The sequence below is a fragment of the Protobothrops mucrosquamatus genome, unplaced genomic scaffold, assembly GCF_001527695.2.
Source record: "Protobothrops mucrosquamatus isolate PMUCROS unplaced genomic scaffold, P.Mucros_1.0 scaffold3076, whole genome shotgun sequence".
Taxonomy (NCBI): Eukaryota; Metazoa; Chordata; class Lepidosauria; order Squamata; family Viperidae; genus Protobothrops; species Protobothrops mucrosquamatus.
In genome coordinates this window covers 52,064-73,077 of record NW_015389086.1, presented here as the reverse complement: position 1 = coordinate 73,077, position 21,014 = coordinate 52,064, and the positions used below count along the sequence as shown (strand labels likewise).

General features: G+C 40.7%; 1 protein-coding gene across 1 annotated transcript; it reads right to left on the bottom strand.

Moving 5' to 3' along the window:
- Nucleotides 1-822: 822 nt before the first annotated feature.
- LOC107297011 (high-affinity choline transporter 1-like) lies at nt 823-16,642 on the bottom strand. Its single transcript, XM_015826363.1, has 8 exons — nt 16,468-16,642; nt 13,392-13,505; nt 9,801-9,956; nt 7,367-7,515; nt 6,524-6,667; nt 5,421-5,574; nt 3,244-3,461; nt 823-1,332 (listed from the first exon to the last, which is right to left on the bottom strand). The coding sequence occupies exons 1-8, from the start codon at nt 16,640-16,642 to the stop codon at nt 823-825; spliced, it is 1,620 nt and encodes a 539-aa protein (XP_015681849.1).
- Nucleotides 16,643-21,014: the final 4,372 nt, after the last annotated feature.

The following is a 21,014-nucleotide window of genomic DNA, read 5'->3' as shown; positions in this document are numbered from 1 at the left end:
CTGCCGAAACTTAAAATTTTTATGTACAGGTCATTTTGATGCGTTGCTCAGAACAGATGTATAAAACACATACATGGCAACATTTTTATGACAGGATGCACTTGTTCAATGGATTTATTAATAATGTAAGAATGGTTTTGGTGACTGGGTTGATAAGAAAGAAGATCTTTGCTGCCCAATATTTAGTTTCTAATTGTTGGGAAGTATAAAATAGGATCTAGACCACGGGTATCAAACTCGCGACATCACGTGACATGTCGCGACGTATCACGACTTTTTTCCCATTGCCAGCAATGTGGTGGGCGTGGTTTTGGCGTGACGCCTCCAGCCCGCGGGCCAGCAACTTGACACCCCTGGTCTAGACTATAACAACAGTATCCTTGAGAATATAGAATGGGTTGTTAAATGTGCTATGTAATCAGTGTTGCTATTTCTGTATAATTTCCCTGCAAGGATCAAAGGAGAGTAACATTATCTGTGGTTTCCTCATGCACTTCTTTTAAATTTTTAATTGTAAGATAATCACTGCCAGAATCATTTTGGAGTCAGGTAGCCTCAGAATTGAAATATTAAATCAAATAAATATTCAGTAAAAACAGCGAGCAGCGCTTCCCTAACTACATCTGAATTCACGATCTTGGCATTAAAAAGAGCGCAGATATCCAACTTGCAAAAGTGTCCCAGCTGCTGTAATGCAAAGACACTGATGTGATTTTGAATTCTGGCCTATCTGCCAATTTTTTTTCTTCATTGCTCAAAGGAGGCTCCAACAATCAGCGGTAACAGAAGAGAAATATCTTCATAACTGCTTCCTCTGCTTGCTCACAAGTCCGGATTTTTTCGTACATCCATCTGCCTTTCTCCCCAGGAGAAGGGAACAGGCACTCCGTCATCCATAATAACTTGGCAGATGTCCCATTTAGCAGGAAGGATTTTGCTCTTAAACATAAAGCTGGCCAGATGGGAAGCTGAGAAGATGGCGAACAGCGTGAACAGCATGGTGGCCATCTTGAATGGAAAGAGCTGGACATAAACACCTTCCACAACTGAGCATCCTGGGTAACAGATTACAGGGGGGATCTTCAGGGATGGTTCTCCTGCCAACAGCCGTAGAAGAAAGCCAAGGAAGAACCCAACCGCTGAGCCGTAGGTGTTGGTGCTGGGAAGAAACAGAGCACAACACAACTGGGGAAAGAGGAGAGTGTATACTAGCTCTCCACTCAAGAACCAGAGGTCATAAATCGAATAGGAGTAGTAAGCCAGAACTGCTGAAATTATCCCAAAGACCACAATGGAGAGTCTCATTGCCCATAGGACATTTTTCTCTGATGCCTGGAAAAAATCAGAGGGAGGGAATGGGAAAGGGAGAAAAAATTGTATCCAAATTAAAATGGGTGCAAACTCATTAACAGGCCGAATGTTGCATATTGGCCCCAATCTCATAAAAAAGAATGGGTCTACATTTTTCAAAATTCTTCTTTCATTCATAAAAATATGCATTTATTACACACCTGATGTATACAGATAGGCCTTGACTTCCGACCAAATTTGAGCCCCAAATGTATGTTGCTAAGTGAGACGGTTGTTAAATGAGTTTTGCCCCATTTTACAACGTTTGTTGTCACAGTTGTTAAGTGAATCACTGCAGTTGTTAAGTTGTTTAACACAGTTGTTAAGTGGCTTCTCCATTGACTTTGCTTGTAAGAAGGCCGCAAAAGCTGGTCACATGACCCTGGGACACTGCAACCGTCATAAATATGAGCAGTTGCCAAGTATCCGAATTTTGCTTATGTGACCATGGGGATTCTGCAAAGGTTGTTAAGTGTGAAAAACAGTCATAAGTCTCTTTTTTTCAGCGCCCTTGTAACTTTGGTCAGTAAATGATTTGTTGTAAGTCAAGGGCTATCTGTATAAAGAGAGCTAGATCAAAAAAAAAGAATAGTTAGCGTCAGAAAAGAGAAAGGTCAGAATGCTAGAGAAAATTTAAAGAAGTTCTTAAGTTGCATTCAGAATAAAAAGAAAAGAACCAGAAAGAAGATAGCAAAATGCTAACAGGATACAGAAAAGGCATTGCTGCTTTGCGGGTTGGTTTTCCCCAACTAAAAAGTAAGGGTTGCACTAGGAAATTGTGAAAAGCAGGAAAAAGGAGCAGGAAGGAAAATTGAGGCTTCTAGAGATATGGTCTTGTCTTGCCTCTTTATTTTGAATTAGTTTAAAACTCCATGACTAGATTAATTGCATCTGTGTCTAATGAAAAAAACTAGTCATAGGGGCCCACAGGAGAGGATCAAAGTCTCTGTGAAAGTGGGTGTGCTATTGTGATTGAAGCTTCACCCCCTTTGTACACGGCAGGATTTTGAATGTGGTATCTTGCCCGCCATTTTGTACATTTGGGGTTTTAACATATCTGTCATGCTTCCAATTTGATTAAAATTTTAATAGTGTAAAATGCAAATGAGAGTAAAGATGATAAGGAAATGGGAAAGGATAAGAAAGGGAGAGAAGTGTAGGGTAAAGGAGAAAAAAAAGCATTCCAACTTTTTTCAGCGCAGTAAAATACAAAATAAAATTACAGCCTCAACTTTTTTACAAACTTAGTCATCACTCGCCATTTCCATAACAAACTAGTCTAGTCAGCAAAACTCAAAGTCAGGAATTCATTTTATTTCTGTCTCGAACAAAAAGTCCAGTAGTGGGTTCCCATTTATGCCCATTTTAAATTCTATCCACTCAAAGGTATACGACTATTGAGGAAGCTTTAAATATTAGGAGGTTTTGTTTTTTTTTAAAAAAAGGAATTTCTCTTACACTGCTATATAAGTTGTCCCTGACTTACGTCCACAACTGAACCCGAAATTTATGTTGCTAAGTGAGACAGTTGTTAAGTAAGTTTTGTCCCATTTTATGACTTTTCTTGCCACAGTTGTTAAGGGATTCATTGCAGCTGTTAAATTAGTAACACACTTGTAAAATTAATCTGGCTTTCCCATTGACTTTGCTTGTTAGAAGACTGCAAAAGCGGATCACATGACCCCGGGCCACAGCCGCTGTCATAAATATGAATCAGTTGCCAAGCATCCGAATTTTGGTCACATGACCATGGAGATGCTGCAATGGCCATATGTATGAAAAATTCACTTTTCCTAGTGCCATTGTGACTTTGAATGGTCACTAAACAAACGACTGTAAGTTGAGAACTACCTGTAATAATGTTCCTGTATCATTTAACAATCAGTCACTTACCTTTCTCCAGAATATTTTCCTATAGATGTTGTGAGCAAACATGGAACCGGCAGAGAGCAATGCAGAATCTCCTGAGGACATCACAGCAGCTGCTATGGCACCCAAGCCACCGATGGAGATGTAAGTCGGGCAGAGATGCTGAAGGACTAGTGGAAGTATGAGGGCAGACTCATTTCTTTCATTTGGGGTGGGTAGACCATAGTCGGTCTGGTTCCAATCTCAAAAAGGAAATATAGAGGTGTCATTTTCAAAACATTGGTTCAGAATTGAATCAGTCATGACATCGGCTGCAAACAGACAGAAGTCACTTTTTCAGCGCAGCTGTAACTTTGAACAGTCACTAAACTAGGGGTAGGCAACCTTGGCTCTTTTATGACTTGTGGACTTCAACTCCCAGAATTCCTGAGCCAGCATGGCTCAGCTTGGAAACCTCTCCCTTTCCCCTCAGCATGGCTGGCTCAGGAATTCTGGGAGTTGAAGTCCACGAGTCATAAAAGAGCCAAGGTTGCCTACCCCTGCACTAAACGAACTGTTGTAAGTCAAGGATTATCTCTCATATATATTTACAATGGAAGTATGGTCTTTGAAATTAAAAGCAAAATTGACTGCTTTGCCCAGAGACAATAGCATGAATAAATTTCTTTTGACTTAGAGATATTGATAGATTTCTTATAAGACAAGGTGAAAAATCTACTTTTGAGGATTAAATTTAATCTGACAAGAGAAATGTTGTGTTAGGGTCAAGGTTAGTTCTTTAAATATATGATTATTCATATTTGATCCTTAAAATGTGAACCAAAATCTAGCTGCTGCATGGATGGAATTGGGCTAGGTGACCTTTGAAGTCCCTTTTTCACGTAACTTATTCTATTTATTGTCTTCTTTTATTGATTGAATTATAGTAGTTTTAATATTGTTTTTCTTCTATGCTATTTTGAGTACATTTTGTGAGATATTACATACACATTGACCAGATTTCTAGGCAGCTATCCAAGATGATACGTATGGTGGCTTAAGCATCTTCCCAAAATTATTTTTTTGCAAAATGATAGACATTTCACAGGATCACCAGATAACATGAGATTGTACATCTGAGCATGTAGATTCTGTCAAGAATGCTAAAATTGGATGACACACCAGCATTTTCGCCTGAGATATTACTAGTTGTGCACCGTATCACACAAAGCTTCATCAAAGAAGGTGGAAGTCTTGTGGAAATGTTGGAGTTGTGCATGTGAGGTAATTTCTTACCCACTTTTTCATTAGTGAAAAAAATGGCAAAGCAGGATTAATTTAAAAAAAATAAAAAATGTTGTGAGTTGACCAGAGGAGAAATGGGTAGGCCACTTTTCTCAGATATTCTGCGTTATTGGTCCTGTTTTTTAAATTGAGATTTAAAAATACAAAGATTAAAAAAAACAATGCAAACTAAGAAAAATATTTTTTAGCTTCCTCAAGGTCAGCTCTATATTCCTTTATATGTGATACTGCTTTGTGTTAATAATTCTTTTTACACCAGGGCTCCTTGAACTGCTTAGGATACAAGAGTTTATTCAACATTTATTCAGAACAGTGTTTCTCAATCTCAGCAACTTTAAGATGTAAAGACTTCAACTCCCAGAATCTGGGGAGAATTCTGGGGAATTCTGGGAGTTGAAGTCCACACATCTTAAAATTGCTGTGGTCGAGAAACACTGACATAGAGGAACGACCCTCCTAAAGTCGGGCAACAGCCTTACAGGTAGTCCTCGACTTACAAAAGTTCATTTAGTGACTATTCAAAATTACAAGGCACTAAAAAAAGGGACTTATGACCATTTTTCACACTTATGGCCATTGCAGCATCCCCAGGGTAATGTGATTTATATTTGGATGCTTGACAACTGACTCAGATTTATGACAGTGTCCCAGAGTCATGTGATCCCCTTTTGCGACCTTCTGACAAGCAAAGTTAATGGGGAAACTAGATTCACTTAACAACCATGTTACTAATTTAACTACTGCAGGGATTCCGTTAACAAATGTGGTAAGAAAAGTTGTAAACTGGGGCAATGCTCACTTAAAATTTTTTTCACTTAGCAGCATACATTTTGGGCTCAATTGTGGTCGTAAGTCAAGGACTACCTGTACTAGGGCTGAAAGTTCTAGCTTTCCAGTTTTTATTCAGCCATGGTTACCTGTGGAGGCAGCAACTGCTCCTATCAATACAGAAGGGATAGCCATAACGAAACAGCCCAGTCCAGAAAAATAGGAAATTAGTCTGGCTTCTTTGTGGGAAGAAGCCGCGAGAACACGCTGGAAATAGGTTTGCCAAGGGATGGCCCCAAGCACCTGGAAGAAAAATAGAACGGGACTGGAATAAAAACAGATAGGACAGTATTCTTGATCTTAGCCGAAAAGTCAGAACTTAAACCAGATTGCTTTTAATGTAACAATAAGGATGACTCTGGGAAGTTTATCTAACATGAAGCATGATGGGCAATTCTTGTAGCATCTCCATAGCTTGCTTTCTGGATCATGCTAGAATTTCTAGTCTTCGTTTGCCTTTCCTAAAAACATTCCAACCTGTCAGCCCTGACCAGTGCTTTTTTTCTAAAAAAAAAAAAAAAAAAGGTGCCGGAACTCACACACGTCATACAACCTGCCTTGCTTACCCTACAAGGTTCCATCCAAAAAAGGTGCTGGAACTCCATTCTGGGCATTCTATGAGAAAAAAAGTCCTGGCCCTGACACTATTAATTGCATTTCATCTTTAATTTAGAAATGTATTTTTCTTAATGTCTTGTAGAAAAGCAATTTTCCAGCCATCTAGAAGAGAAAGGGCGGCATGTGCATCTCCCTTTCCAGTTTGGAACTATCTAGGACGGGGTAGGCAACCTTGGCTCTTTTATGACTCGTGGACTTCAACTCCCAGAATTCCTGAGCCAGCCATGCTGAGGGGAAAGGGAGAGGTTTCCAAGCTGAGCCATGCTGGCTCAGGAATTCTGGGAGTTGAAGTCTACAAGTCATAAAAGAGCCAAGGTTGCCAACCCCTGAATTTTAGGACATTTTGTGTATATATTACACTGCTATTTATTTTTAATCCCTTCTTGTGGAGTGAATTTACCGTGTCAACAACATACCCCACATATCTTTTTTTTTAAAAAAAAATAGTGTTCTTTGTGGTGAAAAAAACGTGGTTTGCTCTTAATTTAGAAGAACAAGTGTTTTCATTATTTAGTTGGATACAGTAAGTGTTTCAAGCCCCCAATTTCCCATCCACTTCAGGAACAGATCTTACCAAATATAAAAAATCATCAAACCATCTTCCGTAAAACTCTGTTTCTATTTTTCCAATCCAAGGTGCTTGGGATATATTTTGGGAAGCTGTATAAAAAATATTTTCTGTAGCAGGATTCATGATGGCAAAAGGGATACAAATCCACTGGAAGCAAAACCAAAAACATTAGCATTAAAACATTTTCGGAAGGGTTTCTGATAGTCAAAATATTCTGTGCGTCCACAGTCATGATACTGAATTAATTTTAAAAATGTAAATGAATTGCAGTAGCATCACCTGCTGCTTTCATGTCTTAATGCTACCCACTTCTGTGTTATGACTCCACCCACTTCTTTGTACTTGGCCCTCCCACTTAAATCAGATCCTGTCTCTACTCTAAGTGTAATCATGGCTACTTCACTGTTTTATTCATGTAGTGTCTCTTTTCCATGAGCGCTCTCGTCTCTTCTGTGGGGTTAATTTGGGAAATGAAACGTCTGCAAGGAAAAAAAAAAGCTCAGAGAGCACTAAGGATGCCTCATTTCAACCTTGAACTACAAATATTCTCCTTTATTGGTTCAGATTATCTCCCAAGTCATCTCCCATGTCATCTATTGGCATCTCAAAGATCAGTGCTTCTCAGCCTTGGCAACTTTAAGCTAAATGGACTTCAACTCCCAGAATCCCCCAGCCAGCATGCTAGCTGGGGAATTCTGGGAATTGAAGTCCATATACTGTATTTTAAAGTTGCCAGGGTTGAGAAATCCTGTCATAAACAATGAAAGTTTGCTGGTGTCTCATTCTGGATTTTCAAACACTCCCAATAGTTCAAGAGAATGGTAATATAACAAGATAGTAACTTACCAGACTGAGCAATAGAAAGATCAGTTGTATCACATCTGTGTATGCCACTGAATACAGACCTCCTAGCAAAGTATACAATATCACCGTACATGCAGAAAGAATGATGGCAACATAACTCTGGATGTCCAAAATGACTTTCATGGTTGCTCCTAGGAAAAGATGCAGTAATTACTATTCAAATACAGTAATACATTTTGTGCTATGCCATTTCTTTTACCCAACTATATTAATTTACAGGTAGTCCCCGCTTTACAACCACAACGGAACCCAAAATTTCTGTTGCTAAGTGAGACTCAGTGAATTTTCCCCATTTTACAAACTTTTGCCACAATTGTTAAGCAAAACACTGCAATTAAGCGAGTAATAGGGTTGTTAATTGCATCTGGCTTCTCTATTGACTTTGTCAGAAGGTCGCAAAAGGGGATCACATGACCCTGGGACAATGCAACCGTCCTAAGTACATGCCAGTTGCCAAGCATCCAAATTTTGATCAGGTGACCTTGGGGATGCTGCAACGGTCATAAATGTGAAAAATGTTCATAAGTCACTTTTTTTCGATGCCGTTGTAACTTCGAACGATCACCAAATGAATGGTTGTAAGTTGAGAACTCCCTGTATATGATTTACAAAATAATTGTTCCATTTGTAACAAAAGCGTAGTCATTGTTATAAAAATTCTGCTCCTAGGATTCTCACTTTTGGGGCATTCCACTGAAATTCTGGGAGGTGAAGCTGACCCACTAGGAGGGGACCAGGGAGTCAGGCTATTCTCCAAAGCGCCTGAAGGCAGGACAAGAACAACGGGTGGAAACTAACCAAAGAGAGAAGCAACCTAGAACTAAGGAGAAACTTCCTGACAGAACAATTAACCAGTGGAACAACCTGCCTCCAGAAGCGGTGGATGCGCCAACACTGGAAGTTTTTAAGAAGAGACTGGACAGCCATTTGTTCGAAATGGTATAGGGTTTCCTGCCTGAGCAGGGGGTTGGACTATATGACCTGCAAGGTCCCTTACAACTTTATCATTATTATTATTATTAAGTCAAAGAGTCACACATCAATTCTATTTTCATAGGTTAAATGGCCATCATATTCTATGATCTCCGTTCCTAAAATGGTTGTCATACTGAATGAACTTAGATGAAATATTAGAAGCAACCTAGAACTAAGGAGAAACTTCCTGATAGTGAGAACAATTAACCAGTGGAACAACCTGCCTCCAGAAGTTGTGAATGCTCCAACACTGGAAGTTTTTAAGAAGAGACTAGACAGCCATTTGTCTGAAATGGTATAGGGTTTCCTGCCAGAGCAGGGGGTTGGACTAGATGACCTCCAAGGTCCCTTCCAACTTTATTGTTGTTGTTGTTGTTGTTGTTGTTGTTGTTGTTATTATTATTATTATTATTATTATTATTATTATTATTATTATTTTCTGTATACAGACAGTTCTCGACTTACAACCACAATGGAGCCCAAACTTTCTGTTGTTAAGTGAGACATTTGTTAAGTGAGTTTTGCCCCATTTTACGACCTTTCTTGCCTCAGTGGTTAAGTCAGTCTCTGCGGTTGGTAAATCAGAAACCCTGCTACTAGCTTAATTGCAGTGATTTACTTAACAATAGTGGCAAAAGTTTGTAAAATGGGGGAAAATTCACAAAATAATTGTCTCACTTACCAACAAAAATTTGGGGTTCAGTTGTGATTGTAAGTCAAGGACTACCTGTAAATTAATATATTTGGGTAAAAGAAAGACTTTGCTTGTCAGAAGTTCACAAAAAGTGATCATATGATCTTGGGACACAGCAACAGTCATAAATATGAACCAGTTGCCAAGCATCTGAATTTTGATCACATGGTCATGGTGATGCTGTAAAGATACTAAATGTAAAAAATGGTCATAAGTCACATTTTTCAGTGCCCTTGTAACTTTGAATGGTCACTAAATGAACTGTTGTAAGTCTACCTGTATTCTTACTTTATACAAAACAGCTAGTATGCTGTTCACAACTATTCTTATACTGAAGCACTCCAGACTGCAGGGAGGAATTACAGCATAACTGAATATCCTTCTAAAATATTAGTATTGGTAATAAAGTACTTTTAAAGCATCTAACACTCCAGTTTATGTATGTGCAAAAGTGTTCTCACCTCATCTCTAGATCTGAATTACAGATTTCTGTGGTGTTTCTAAATTATTTAGAGACAATCCTTCTGTTTTCTCATCTCCTTATTTCCTGTTTATATACTAGACTTCAGAAATGTGACGCAGATGGAGATTGGAGCTACAAATATCCTCACAGGTAGTTCTTCTGAACATGCCTTCAGTAATCAATAAATCACTTATAGGATGGAAAGCTAATCTCAGCTGTATTCCTTTGATTTCCAGGGGGCTAAATTTAGTTTCTGCCAAGACAAGTGAAAGACACCATATTACCTAAAGAGGCAAGAACAGCAGCAAACCAGAACATGTCCGCGATCAATGGAGGAATAAAAAGAAGACAGCCCATCACGTTCCCATACATCTCTTGAATTGGATCCATCAGAGTCATGTAATTTCTCTTTCTCATTGGATTGACAAAAAAGAAGCCACCTGTTGTTGTTGTTTTTTAAAAAAAGTTGCATTACAATCAGTTATCTTTACAAATGGAAAGGCATCATAGTGCTTCACAGTTCAGGTAAAGGTAAATGTTTCCCCTGTCCAGTTGTGTCCGACTCTAGTGCTCATCTCCATTTCCTAGCCGAGAGAGCCAGCATTGTCCCAGGATTTCCGTGGTCATGTGACCAGCATGACTATATGCTGAGGTGCACGGAACGCTGTTGCCTTCCCACCAAAGTGGTACCTATGAATCTACTTGCATTTCCATGCTTTCAAACTGATAGTGTCAAGACTGCTAACATCGGATGTTCTTGCTTGCCATATGTGAAGAAGCAAACATGTTTTATTTAGCCTGCATATCACTTCTAGAGTTAAAGCAGACAATACTAGCCTAGTAGATGGGAAAATATGCTAGTTAACCATAACAATATTTCAGCACAGCACTGCCAAGGTCAGCTGTAACAGGAGAAGTAGGGGGGGGACAATTCACACTTCACACTAATTGGAGAATGTGATTGATGACTGTAAAATGAAGGAGTGAGTTATGCTTTGTTACGGGTGATTGGGGGTGGGAGGTTTCAGTTTTTGGCTTCATTATTGTACGTGCCAAAGCTATGTAGCAAATAAAGGATTCTTTAAGGTAAATAAGCCTCAAAGTTCTTTGAAAAGCTGCTTCTTTTCGGAACCATGTCAGATAGATTGGCAGGAGCTGAGGCAAGGACGGGAGCTCACCCCATTGCGAGTGTTTGGGTCTCAAACTGCCAACAGCCGAGTATTTTAACTGCTAGGCCGCTGCAACCCTCTTTTGCAGTTCAAGATGCTGATTATTATCCTGCATGGGGCAAGACCATCTCTCCCCAAGTATTTCTATTCATCTCATCAGATTTGACAGGATGGGTGCACCATAAATTCCCTGTTTTAGAAAATGTTATTTGGTGGATGGGGCCTAGAAGCCATGCCTCCTCTGTTCCAAAACCTGCCCTATGCACTGTTGAGATCTATGGTAGAAGACCCCAACCTTCCTGGTCTCCTAGAAGATTGTGAAGCCCAAGAAGCAGTGGACCAGGATGCTATTTGAGCCCAATACAGGTAGTCCTCGACTTATAACCACAATTGGGCCCAGAATTTATGTTGCTAAGTGAAAAACTTGCTGAGTGAGCTTTGTCCCGTTTTATGACTTTTCTTGCCACATTTGTTAAGTGAATCGCTGCCGTTGTTAAATTAGTAACACGGTTGTTAAGTGAATCCGGCTTCCCCATTGACTTTGTTTGTCAGAAGGTCGCGAAACATGGTCACACGTACCCGGAAGTCTGCAACTGTCATAAATATGAACCAGTTGTCAAGCATCTCAATATAAATCACGTGACCATGGGGATGCTGCAACGGTCATAGATGTGAAAAACTGTCATAAGTCACTTTTTTCAGTGCTGTTGTAACTTCAAACAGTCACTAAACAAACTGTTGTAAGTCGAGGACTACCTGCATAGGTGTGGCGTGAGTCTGTTCTGGTGGCTTGGCTATTGTATTATGGTTTTATGGTTATTTGTTATTTATTGTTATCGTTTTTGACTTTTGCTTTCGGTGTTGTGATTGGAAATGTTGATATTTATATAGCCACTGTCCTGGACAAAACCCAGGAGTACAGTATATCAGTAAGATGGCTCCCAAAGAGCTGTTGAGAATATGCCCGAGACAGCAGCAGACATGGGAGGAAGATCAAGCAGGAGAAGAGCCATGGCAAGGCAGGACCCTGCATGAGATGTACCATCCACAGATAGCTGAGGTGGCAGACATTAGGAAATCCTGCCACTGGCCAGGTAGATGGTGGAGGGCAGGGCAGCCATGCAGTGGCATCGGGGGCAGGAGCAGAAGCAGGGGGCGGAGCAGCAGTATCAGGGGGTGGGGCAGCAGTGTGAGGGAGCAGGGCTGCAGCGGCTCTCCACAACAGGCCCAGTTTCTCATGTGGCCTCTTGAGAAAATTAATTGCCCACCCTCAGTTGAAGAGTAAAAACAAAAACAAGAGCACATAAACAGTGCAGAAAAGCTCCAGGACACAGAGAGACATTGAAAATCCTAAATAAGCTAGAATATAAGAGTTATTGCTCGACTTGAGCTATATTAAGTGAGTTTCATTTCTACGCATCTAACAAGTATGCAGTGACCGACAGGAAAGAGTGTAGTGAGATACTGGAGAGGAAAGGAGATCAGAAACGGCTTATCTCGATTCTGATGTGAAAATAACGAATCATGTCTTTTTCCACAGTGTATGATGAGACCACCGGAAGAAATCTCAAAGTATAAGACTATTTCAGCAATGCGCATTATAAAACTCTTTTCAGGAATGGGGTTGTTGACACGGACTCTACAGAGGCTCGTGAACAAGAAGACTTCCAGGATGAGTCTTGTCCCAGGAGACAATCAATCAATCAATCAATCAATCAATCAATCAATCAATCAATCAATCAATCAATCAATCAAGGAACTACCAAACCAGCTAACAGTAAAAAGCCCAATTAAAGAATCCCCAAGATTACTCCCACCAACATTGGCAGAGTAGGCCACTAGAATATCAATGGACAGCAAACCCCACTTGCCACTAGCACTGATGATGTTACCTAGTTGGGTAATTAAATGTCCGCAAGAAAACAACCAAGCTCAGAGAGCACCAAAGACCCCTCATTTCAATTCTGAGATACAAATATTCTCCTCTATTGATAACAAAGAAGATACAGGTAGTCTCTGACTTACAACAGTTCATTTAGTGAGGGTTCGAATTTACAACAATGCTGCAAAAAGTGACTTACTGTATGACCATTTTTCCCACACTTACAATTTTTGCAGCATCCCCCTGGTCGCGTGAGTGACATTCGGATGCTTGACAACTGGTTCATATTTATGATGGTTGCCGTGTCCTGGGTGGGTCATGTGATCCCTTTTTGCGACCTTCTGACATGCAATGTCAATGGGGAAGCCAGATTCACTTAACAACCGGGTTTACTAATTTAAGAACTGCAGCGATTCATTCAAGAAAGTGAATGACTGCAGAGTCACCAACAAGAGACGCTGAATTAGGATAGAAAATAAATCTCAAATAATCATTGATTTAATATCTGTGGCAAGAAAAGTGATAAAATGGGGGCAAAACTCATTTAACAAGTTTCTCACTTAGCAACGTAAATTCTGGGCTCAGTTGTAGTGCTAAGTCAAGGACTAGCTGTATTCTATCATTCTGACCTAAGGTTGCAAACCACTCATGTACTTTCCAACCAAATGAAATTTTGCCTCTGATCATTGACAAATGCACAAACTGGGGCAGGTAACTTGAGGTAAAATTAAACATGGAGAGAGATTTAAGTATTTTAACTTGGTGTCTGTTCATTGTCTCAACCCGCACCCCGAGTTAGTTTAAGAATCTTTTAAAATCTTTACCAACAAGGAGAGACAAAGCAAAGCCGGCTGGAGCTTGAACCCACACCAGTCCTTTTGAAGGGAGGTAGACAATTTCAGCCGTGCCATTGATATAGGCTCCTCCAACCCAGGTTGCTGAAAGAAATCCAGAAAAGGGAAAATGAAGTTAATAAAAGATACATGGACAATTACAGGAAGTCCTTGACTTACGGTGCAACCACCATTGAGTCCCAAAGTTTTGTTGCTAAGCGAGACGGTTGCTAAGTGAATTTTGCTCCATTTTACAACCTTTCTTGCCACAGTTGCTAAGTGAATCACTGCGGTTATTAAGTCAGTAATTCGATTGTTAAGTGAATCTGGCTTCCCCACTGACTTTGCTTGTAAGGAGGTAGCAAAAGGCGATCACATGATCCACGGACGCTGCAACCGACATAAGTATGAGTCAGTTGCCATGCGTCTGAATTTTGATTACATGACCCCGGGGATGCTGCAACGGTCGTAGGTGTGAAAAACAGTCATATGTTGCATTTTTCAGTGCTGTTGTAACTCCCAATGGTCACTAAATGAACTGTTGTAAGTCGAGGACTACCTGTACAAGGCAAAACATATATTGTTTTAGTCAATTGGACTTCCCACTAAGAATCGTGGACATTTTTACTGGACACAGCTGCTGCTGAGAATTCTTTGGCTTGTATTGGATGGCTCTGCGTTTGAATGATGCAACTTCTGTCATCCACAACTGTTCTTCTTTTTGAAATCAAAATCTTCCTATCATCGGTCGTTTTCTGCTCTGTTCATTTTAGACAACTGAATGAACATTATGGACACTGGGGAAATGCTATTATTTGATCACTAACCAGAGAAACTGAATTAGATTAGAAAATAACTCTGAAATAATCATTTATTACGATCTGTTATGATTAAGATCTGAACAACACTGTATTTGATAATACCTGTTCTGTAATGTTTCATGCAGCAAGAAAGAAAAATGTGCTTCATGCATTCTTAGGATACACTGCTAGGCTCCATCACTGGAGGCTTTTAAGAAAAGACTGGACAGCTACTGTACTTGTCTGGAATGGTGTAGGGCAAGGATAGGCAACCTTGGCTCTTTTATGACTCGTGGACTTCAATTCCCAGAATTCCTGAGCCAGCCATGCTGAGGAGAAATGGAGAGGTTTCCATGCTGAGCCATGCTGGCTCAGGAATTCTGGGAGTTGAAGTCCACGAGTCATAAAAAGAGCCAAGGTTGCCTTCCCCTTGTGTAGAGTTTCCTGCTTGAGCAGGAGGTTGGACTAGAAGACCTCCAAGATCCCTCCCACCTCTGTTATTCTGTATTTCTGTAAACACACTTATGAGGCAGTAAACTTCAATGCATTAAATCACCTATTATTTACTTAATATGCTTTGCTGCCTTTCAAAGCTATGGCCTTTCCAAAGTGGTTTATTGCACATTTTTAAAACAAGCCAGCTGAAATTAAATAAAATATCAAGTATACCCTCAGCAGTAGATGCTATAAAATATTTTTTGTTAACATAAGGGAGTTGTAAAAAGCCTTTTCAAGTCAACATACGTGGCATTATCTGTGCTACGGCAAGTATATGTGCCTGATTTTATAGTGTAGGAGTCATTGAAGGAAAACTTTTCTCTTTAATTCCTGCTGAATTTACTGATTGTAGATTGCATTTCACTTAAATTTACCTATCAATTTAGGTACCATCTGTCTCACTCTCAAATAGTCAAGATGTGGTGGTTTGGTGCCAAATTTAAGTAGCAGCACTATGGCTATTGAGTGTGCGAGATGCGAAGCTGGGAATGTGGGCCACAAATGACCCATGGAATGAGGCGAGACACTCCCTAAAAAAACTTTAAAGGGCAATGCCAACTTTTTAACTTGGGTCTTAGAAATGGATAACATTTATTATATCTTCTTATCAAATCTTATGGGACATTAATTTGCCCAGATCCCCTCTGAGAGAGAGAGTGGTTAAGAAGTTTGATATGTAAATAAATAAATAAAATAAAAATAATTGCATGAACAATTACAACCAGGAAAGGATGCTTACTGTAATGCTGTTGGTATATTTTCCATCTTTCCCTGTTTACTCATTAACTTCTATCTAATATAACTTTACTTTCTTTGCTCACTGTTTCCTAGCCTAGATCGATCTCCACTTGCCATTTTTCTTCTAAAAGACTGTAGGCAGGGATGTGCTCCTTTTTACTTTGGTCTACTGACCAAGTTTGCAATGTTTAATGACTGATCAACCATTGCCAAGGAAAAGTGTCATTTACAACTAAAAATTGTAATGGTGTCCCCTGCCACCTTCCCAAGAATACTTTTTTTGCATTGTTCCTGCCTGCCAGTCAGTCATTCTTTCCCAAAGAGATCAAGAAAGCACCACACACCCTTCAATTTCCAGAGTTTCCCCCCCCCCCAAAATCCATGGTGATTAAGAATACTGAAGCCTCCTTAGATTGTTTTTAGTCAGCTGGGGAGGATCAGATCATTCATGATTGAAAGCACGTTGGTCCCAATCCCCAGACTTTTGACTAAACCTGTTTTAGCTCATTTTCTGTTGGCACACCACCCCTGCATTCACTTTAAGAGAATAACAGACTAACAGAGTTGGAAGGGACTTTGGAGGTCTTCTAGTCCAGCCTCCTGCTCAAGCAGGGGACCCTGTACCATTCCAGACAAATGGTTGTTCAATCTCTTCTTAAAAACCTCCAGTGTTGGAGCACCCACAACCTCTGGAGGCAAGCTGTACCATTGATAGATTGTTCTCACTGTCAGGACATTTTTCCTCCTCCGATCTCCAGTGTTGGAGCACCCACAGCTTCTGAAGGCAAGCTGTTTCTCTAGTTAATTTTTCTCACTGTCAGGAAATTTCTCCTTATTTCTCAAGCTTTCTCCCTGATTAGTTACCACCCATTGCTTCTTGTCCTGCCTTCAGGTGCTTTGGGAAAATAGGTTGACCCCCTCTTCTTTGTGTCAGCCCCTTAGATGTAGGAACACTGCTATCACATCACCCCAGTCCAGAGTAAGGATTAGAATAAAGGATCTATTTATCATTCTGAAGCCTTTGTACTTACCAGTTGCTGTGAACAATCCAATGCAAAAATTCATGTTCCTTCCTCCCACTATGGCAACTTCACTGGGCTTCTGGTGTTCCTTCTGTCTGGTTTTCCGAGAAGCCCATATTCCAATAGCTAAAGTCAGGGCATAGAATAAAAGCAGAGCTACTAAGCCGCTGATATTCAAAGCCATTTTTCACAGAAGCTCAGGAATGGACTGAAAATGGATCTGGGGAGTAAGCAAGCGATGCTGGCTAGCCAGAAGAGTCTTAGGGAATGCTCACTGGCCTTGTACAAACCACGCAGAAGAGCTGTAACCTTGTGATAAAGACAGTTGTTTCCTTACTAGACAAAACAATCTCTCAAGTCTTTAAATATTAGATAATGATAATTCTTTTGCAGCCGGGTTTAGCGCTCCAAATTCATCTGCCAATATATTTCTTTATATGAAGTGGACAAAGTTAGATCTGTTTTTTTTTGTTGTTTTTTAAAAAATGACATTGTATCCAGCCATAATGGATTTTTTTTCTTTTCTTTTTCCATTTTTATTTTTGGTCTTAGTTTCTGATCGATCTCAAATTGCAAATTGTGTTAGGAGGTGCTGTGGGAAGTCAGGCCCCCAGAGAAGGAAATAGTAAAAGGGCAGAAAAATATATTTCCTCAAAGGATCTTAAAGGGGCAGAAAAGCATGCCCAGTTTTCTTAATAGCCCCCAGTCTCCCTCCCCCAAGCAGAAACCAGCTCTGTAGAAATGCAGATGTAAATAATCCAGAAGGTTGGAGACCCCCAACTAGAAGATCAAGAAGACAAAAGACACTTAAAATCTACATACCCCACCCAAACTCTAAGATAGGACATAATAGGATTAACCCACAGATGCCAAAGATGGACACAGGTCAGAATACATGACACAGGAAATACAAAGCCTCAAACAGGAACAGGAAACGACCTCAAGAGCCCCAGAGGGTATAAAAACCCACTCCCTACATGTGCTCTCTCTCTTTTTTCTTCCAGAGCCATCTTTCTGTCTGGCTCTCCTCTCCAATAAACTGCAACCTTCTTTCTAAAGCAGTCGCCATGTTGTTTATTCCCGGCTTGGACTGAACCATGATGAAGACTTCTCCTTCAACAGTGCACTTGTTGGAACAATTGTCTGCTGTGATTTTTTTCTCTCTCTTGTTAAATATTTGCAAGAAGCAGCAGTTGTTGGACTGGACCAGCTTGGGTGTATGTGAAAGCATGGACCTTCTTCAAGTTATATGCTCCAGTGTAGAAAGTTCCAGACTGAAGACTGCAGATCCACTTGACATTGCTTGGGCTGTTCAACCTGTGACAGATGACTTTGATCTCAAGCTACCATTTAACACAGGGGTCCTCAACCCTGGTAACTTTAAGACTTGTGGACTTCAACTTCCAGAATTCTGGGAGTTGAAGTCCACAAGTCTTAAAGTTGCCAAGGTTGGAGACCCCGGATTTAACAGGACCAAGTGACTGGCTACAAGTTTGTATTTCAATCTTTCTAATTTTTCTTTTCAAGTCATTGTGTGTTATAGAGGACGTTCTCCCTAAGCTGTGCTATTTGGGAGTACCCTTGAACTGACACCTACAACCATCTGAAATCCTGTTACTGTATTTACACCTGACACTCTTGTCTTGGATGACCCTTAAAGGCAGAGATTCTTTTTTTATTCAGTGACTCTTAAGTTCTTTTTTCCCCTTCACACAGAAAACAAAGAACTATGATTTAAGCCCCACCTAAGACTCTTATCACAAACTACACTGTTGCAAGGAGCATCTTATACAGACCTTGACTGGACCTGTTTTTTGTTTTTTTTACACCATGATCACCAATTATCTTAGAATGATAATTTTCTTCATAACATATCCTCCAACCTTGCAGCTTTACCCTCCAAAATTGCAGCTGATAAGATTGCTGGACTACTTTTTTGTTACATATCATTCTTTCACCACCAAACTGTCCTTGAAACCGACTGAGGTCTGGACCTTTACTTTTTTTCTTAATATGTTTATTGTGTATCTCAAAGGCAACTTTTGCTGGAAATGTGACTCATACAGTATTTGGACTTGACAACTTACAACCTAGACCAGAGATGGCAACTATGGTTCCTTTACGACCTGTGGACTTCAACGTCCAGAATCGAATTCAACTCCCATGCTTGTCCAGGAATTCTGGGAGTTGAAGTCCATAGGTCATAAAAGGGCCATTGTTGTCTACCCCTGACCTACAGAAATCTCTAAAGACGGTTGGTATTGGATGTGTGGGACTGTTCCTGAGCCAGCCATCTTTAGGGGTTTTTCTAGGTCAGAGGTGGGCAATTACGGCCCTTTTACAACCTATGGACTTCAACTCCCAGAATTCCTGAGCCAGCATGATAGAGCCAGCTTCTAACAAAGCCTACACAAAGTGATTCAGATGGACTAGACTAGGTTGAAGTTAATGCATGTCTCACTTGCAAAAACCTCTTTAATAATTTGCTAATAAATTAAAGGGCCAGGCCCTGATGTGTAGGCAATCAGGTGACTGGTTGTTTTTTTTCAAAGCCAAATCAAAGTCATTCTTAATGACATCATGAGCTCCTCCTAACCTCATTGGCTGGAGGTTGCCATGGCAAATGTCAACATTTCTGGCATCGTTGATTCTTTTGGACAGCAGCACTGCCAGATCCAGTTCAAAACAAGTGGATCAGAAGAAGAGGGACTCAGAAATTATTTTATTTAGTATTTATTTAAATAGGAGGCAAGATCAGAAAAGCAATGTCATTGGAGGATCTCTCAGCAACCAATAGGAATCTCCGTCTCCAGATAGAGGAACTGACAGAGAACATAACCTACTTGGACTCTGAAAACCAGGATTTTCTCAAAGACAAGGAACACATCAGAGAACAGCAGAGATGTCTAAGGGAGACAGTGGATGACCTTAAGTCCACAATGGAACACCTGCAGAAAACTGTGGAGGACATCAGAGAAAAGTTGGACCTTGCCAACACAGTGATCCACGAATTAGCGCTGCAGAACAAGTCTTTGGTGAAAGCCAACAACGACCTCAATGAGGAAATGCACGAGGTCACCAGCCAAGTGGCCGTCTTCAAAAATGACAAGCCTGCCCATGAGAATGACCTCAAAGAGATGCAGAACCTTCCATCAGAGGTTCACAAGTACCTGCGTAATCTGGAGGACAAACTGGCTGAGAATGAGCACAACTACGGTGTAGAAAAAAAACAGTCCATCCAACTGAAAGAGAAAATTGCAACTATTCAGAAAGTCAGAGAAAACCTGAGGAAGCGCATCAAAGATCTGCAGAACCAACGGGATCTCTGCGTGCAGCAGGCCACATTTGTGAGGCTGGACCAGGAGACCCAGATGCCATCGGGCATCCTGATGCATGAACTAGTGGAGGCCAGGCTGGTGGGGGTGGCCCGGGACAGGTCAAAGAAAAGGAAGGTTCTGCATTGCTTATGGGTGGCAGCCAAAATTCTGTTGTTGTTGTTGTTTGTCTGCTGTCTATTGGTTGGCCTTGTCTTGGCGTACACTCACTTTTTTAATCCGCTGTTCATCTCCGAGACACTTGTGGTGCTTCTCAGTGACCAGAGCATTGACAGACTTGTGCACCGTTTCTCCCCTTATCTTGAACAGAGAAACGATGGCCTTTTACCATTTTGAGAAATGAAATTCCTTCTCTCCCTCCGTTGACTTGCTATCTAGTACGCAAGTAGCAGAGGGGCATACTTGATAACGGAATTTGATGGATGGACAACAAAAATGGACTCTCCAGCGTTGGAAACATATAACCCTCTTTGGGTATAGATCTTCTTTTTTCTATTGTTTTCTTATGCCTTTCGGCTTTTGCTTAATTAAAGAAAATAAAAAAATAAACATTAATGAATCCATTGTTTTCCTTGGGCAGTTTTCCAAAGCGAGAGGAAGGAGCAAATTCTTATGGGATCCAATTCACTTAAAGAAACCATTTGCCATCTGAAACTGAATGCAATTAGGGATAGCAAGCGTGCCACGTGTCAGATGTCCAGAATGTGTGTTTGTAAACGGGTGGACTTAACAACAGTTTGAGAAAGTTGTGATATAGCTTCAAAGGAGCAGCAAGTTATCCGGCTTCATGGTCAGTGTTTCGTGAAAAGTTCTCCTATGCCAGCTGGGAGATCCTGGGAGGAGTAGTCCATCTGTGCCAACTGGGGAATTCTGGGAGTGGAAATCCACGCATCTTCCATCTGCCAAGGTTGAGAAACCCTAAACCAGGGGTAGGCAACCTTGGCTCTTTTATGATTCGTGGACTTCAACTCCCAGAATTCCTGAGCCAGCCATGCTGAGGGGAAAGGGAGAGGTTTCCAAGCTGAGCCATGCTGGCTCAGGAATTCTGGGAGTTGAAGTCCACGAGTCATAAAAGAGCCAAGATTGCCTACCCCTGCCCTAAACTAACCAAATGTCTATGAGATTCTCAGCTCTTCCTTCTGTCTCCCAAGGTTATTCTCACATATCATTAGATCCTGAGACTCAAGGATATGTGGTGAAGGGTGGGGATTGCAGGGGACC